Source organism: Laccaria bicolor, genomic scaffold (genome assembly GCF_000143565.1).
Source record: "Laccaria bicolor S238N-H82 LACBIscaffold_20 genomic scaffold, whole genome shotgun sequence".
In the NCBI taxonomy this organism is placed as follows: domain Eukaryota; kingdom Fungi; phylum Basidiomycota; class Agaricomycetes; order Agaricales; family Hydnangiaceae; genus Laccaria; species Laccaria bicolor.
The window spans coordinates 762,098-764,728 of record NW_001889891.1 but is presented as its reverse complement, the minus strand read 5'-3'; the positions used below and the strand labels follow the sequence as shown (position 1 = coordinate 764,728).

General features: G+C 42.1%; 1 protein-coding gene across 1 annotated transcript; it reads right to left on the bottom strand.

Moving 5' to 3' along the window:
- Nucleotides 1-1,568: 1,568 nt before the first annotated feature.
- LACBIDRAFT_329278 (uncharacterized protein) lies at nt 1,569-2,253 on the bottom strand (the record flags this gene model as incomplete). Its single annotated transcript, XM_001883291.1, has 3 exons — nt 1,569-1,741; nt 1,948-2,066; nt 2,165-2,253. 3 exons carry the CDS (start codon nt 2,251-2,253, stop codon nt 1,569-1,571), a joined length of 381 nt encoding a protein of 126 aa, XP_001883326.1.
- Nucleotides 2,254-2,631: the final 378 nt, after the last annotated feature.

The following is a 2,631-nucleotide window of genomic DNA, read 5'->3' as shown; positions in this document are numbered from 1 at the left end:
ATTCCAATGTTCTACAACCCATGGCATTTTGGCCAAGTGGCCAATTGCACACCCTATGGAAATGAATAAGGTGGAACATTCCAGGTCAATTTGGTCTAAAACTACAGCCTGGGCTGAGATATGGTCTACGATTATGCAGTTAGCTGTAACACTTTCCTGGGATTGGACACAGAGCTTGCAGGATCAGAAAGTGCAGGAAATTTTACCTCAGCCAGAGATCGAACACAAGGGTTCAGGAATCGGGCACACCACACATAATACACAGAAAGCAGCCCATTAGACCATTACACCACATGTCTTTAGAGAACAGTGAGGCAAATTTCACTACATAAGATCGGAACACACTTGGGCAGAGTAATATCAAGAAAGAGCCACCCATGCGAATGCACGGGTATCAGCTAGTATATATAAAAGAGGAAATATGATTGGATATGACCAAAGAGTGGGAGAAATCAAGATAAGAATGACAATACAACTAGGGGTCCATGTAATAGGTCTCTGGGGGAGTGGTCACATGACCAATTTCCTAAAATGGTCAAAATCCAAAGTTGTAGCCCTGCTCTGTAGCTTCCAGAATCTGTTTGAATTATGTTCTAAAGTGTACCTGTTGTGGAGATATGAGGCAAAAGATTTTTCTCACCACTGTGTTTTTTTTTGTTTTTCCATTTTTCTCCATGAAAACATCATCCAACAACATGATTTCAACACATTTGGAAAACTAATAGATGGGGCTACAATAGTTGTATCATGGGAAAATTGACCCCAAAAGGAAGGTGTATAACCTAAATGGGAAATTGACTCTGGCAGACTACAAATTTTACTAATGGACTAGAAAACATAACAAAAGACTACAAAACTCAGACATAGACTACAAATTCTACTGATGTCTGCTTTTTCACTACAAAAGTTTGTAGTGTCCCCTTTTTGAGACTACAAAAGTTTGTAATGTCTGCTTTTTTCACTTCAAAAGTTTGTAGTCTGCTTTTCTGATATTGAGTTTGTTTAAAGTCTCCTTGACTATGTAAAGGATCATGGGCACATGGTTGAAGGATTGAGTTCAGTTGACTTTTTGCCATTGTTGCATGTACACATTTGCTGTCATGTCATGTCTATGACATTAGTGGAGACTGTATTTTCTCTTCAGATAGGAAGTGGCTATCCTATCTTTTACCTTCAGACTTGGAGCCACTGCCTTACATCTGCCTAGGTTGAATAAGTGTCATTAGTCTTTTTTCAGTCTTCCCAAATCATGAGCTAGGATGACTGTTCAGTCATTTACCCTATCCAGTCTTGCCTGCAAATTGTCTTGACAGTACCACCAGTGAATGATCAAAGGCTGTCTATAATATTCATTCAAGATTCAGATATAACACAATCTACCATTTGGTGAATACACTTCAAAGAACACATGTGAAGAGAACAGTGGCCACTGATACTCAGTAAAAAGTGAAGTCAAGGAAAATCACATGAAGTCAGAGGTCAGTCAGCCATCTGCCACACATCTGTATTTTTCACATTAGCTTTCCCTTGGCATCAAATGAGAGGTGAATTTAGTCATAGATTAGTACTCAATTAGTATTGAGATTGTCATAAGTAGAGCTGCAACCAATGAAAGAGATGGTCTGGAAGTGTGACCGATCTGTGATGAGGCTGAGTGATCTCGCCAAGAGGCCAGGGCCCTGGGTGGCGGCGACCCAGAAGGGAGAAAGCGCCAGGAATTCAGATGAGAATAGAGCACACTCTAAATATATAGCCATGTACCCCCCCAAAGCACATAACACACAAAAGGCTTGCACAATGGCAAACACTCAATCCCACATACACAGCTGCTACACTGTACTCAGAACTGGTCAGTGGCACTATGGAAGGGGAGGACATCCGCACTGAAGGGAAGGAAGAAAGGTGTGACAGCATGCTGTACGAACTCCATGGTCCCTTGGAACCAACCTGAATGCAAGTGGTGACCGTTTGCACAAGTCCCATCTGAAGAAATGAAAGTCCAAGCCTGAAAGAACAAAAGTGCAGGAGGGGGAGGAGAGGGAGGGCAGGAGGAAGGGGAAGTTATTCTAAAAAAACCACATTGCATGGTATGTTGGCTGCATTGTACAGAAATACAGAAATATATGAATATGGAAACATGAGAAACTCATGCCATACAACTCACCTAATCGGTTGCAGAAGAGGATTTGAGGCTTTGCAAGTGAGGGCCATGACCACGACAGCAGGGTCAACATCCGAGATTATTGGGGCCATTGTTGATGTGTAACAATCGTGCTTGAATGCAAGAGGAGAGGAAAACAGGCAACTGGCAGACTTGCAGCTTGAGAGGGACAATTGGTATGAATGTTTTGGTTGATGGGTGTTATGGAATCTGATGGTGCAGCTTTATACTTGAAAGGATGCACAACACGCTTCAGCCTCATGCTGACAGTAGGGGGCCCTGGAGCTTGGCATTTAATATGTATGAGATCATCCCTTTCATTTGCTCTGTTGCCCAAATTGTGCCAAGACCCTAGCAGAAACTGTCTTTTTCTCTGGTATGACTTTCTTTTGAATGCAACACCACGGATTTCCCCTGCCAAAATATTTTCCCATGTGTTGCGAAACCATGCAAGCCTCAAAAAAGATATC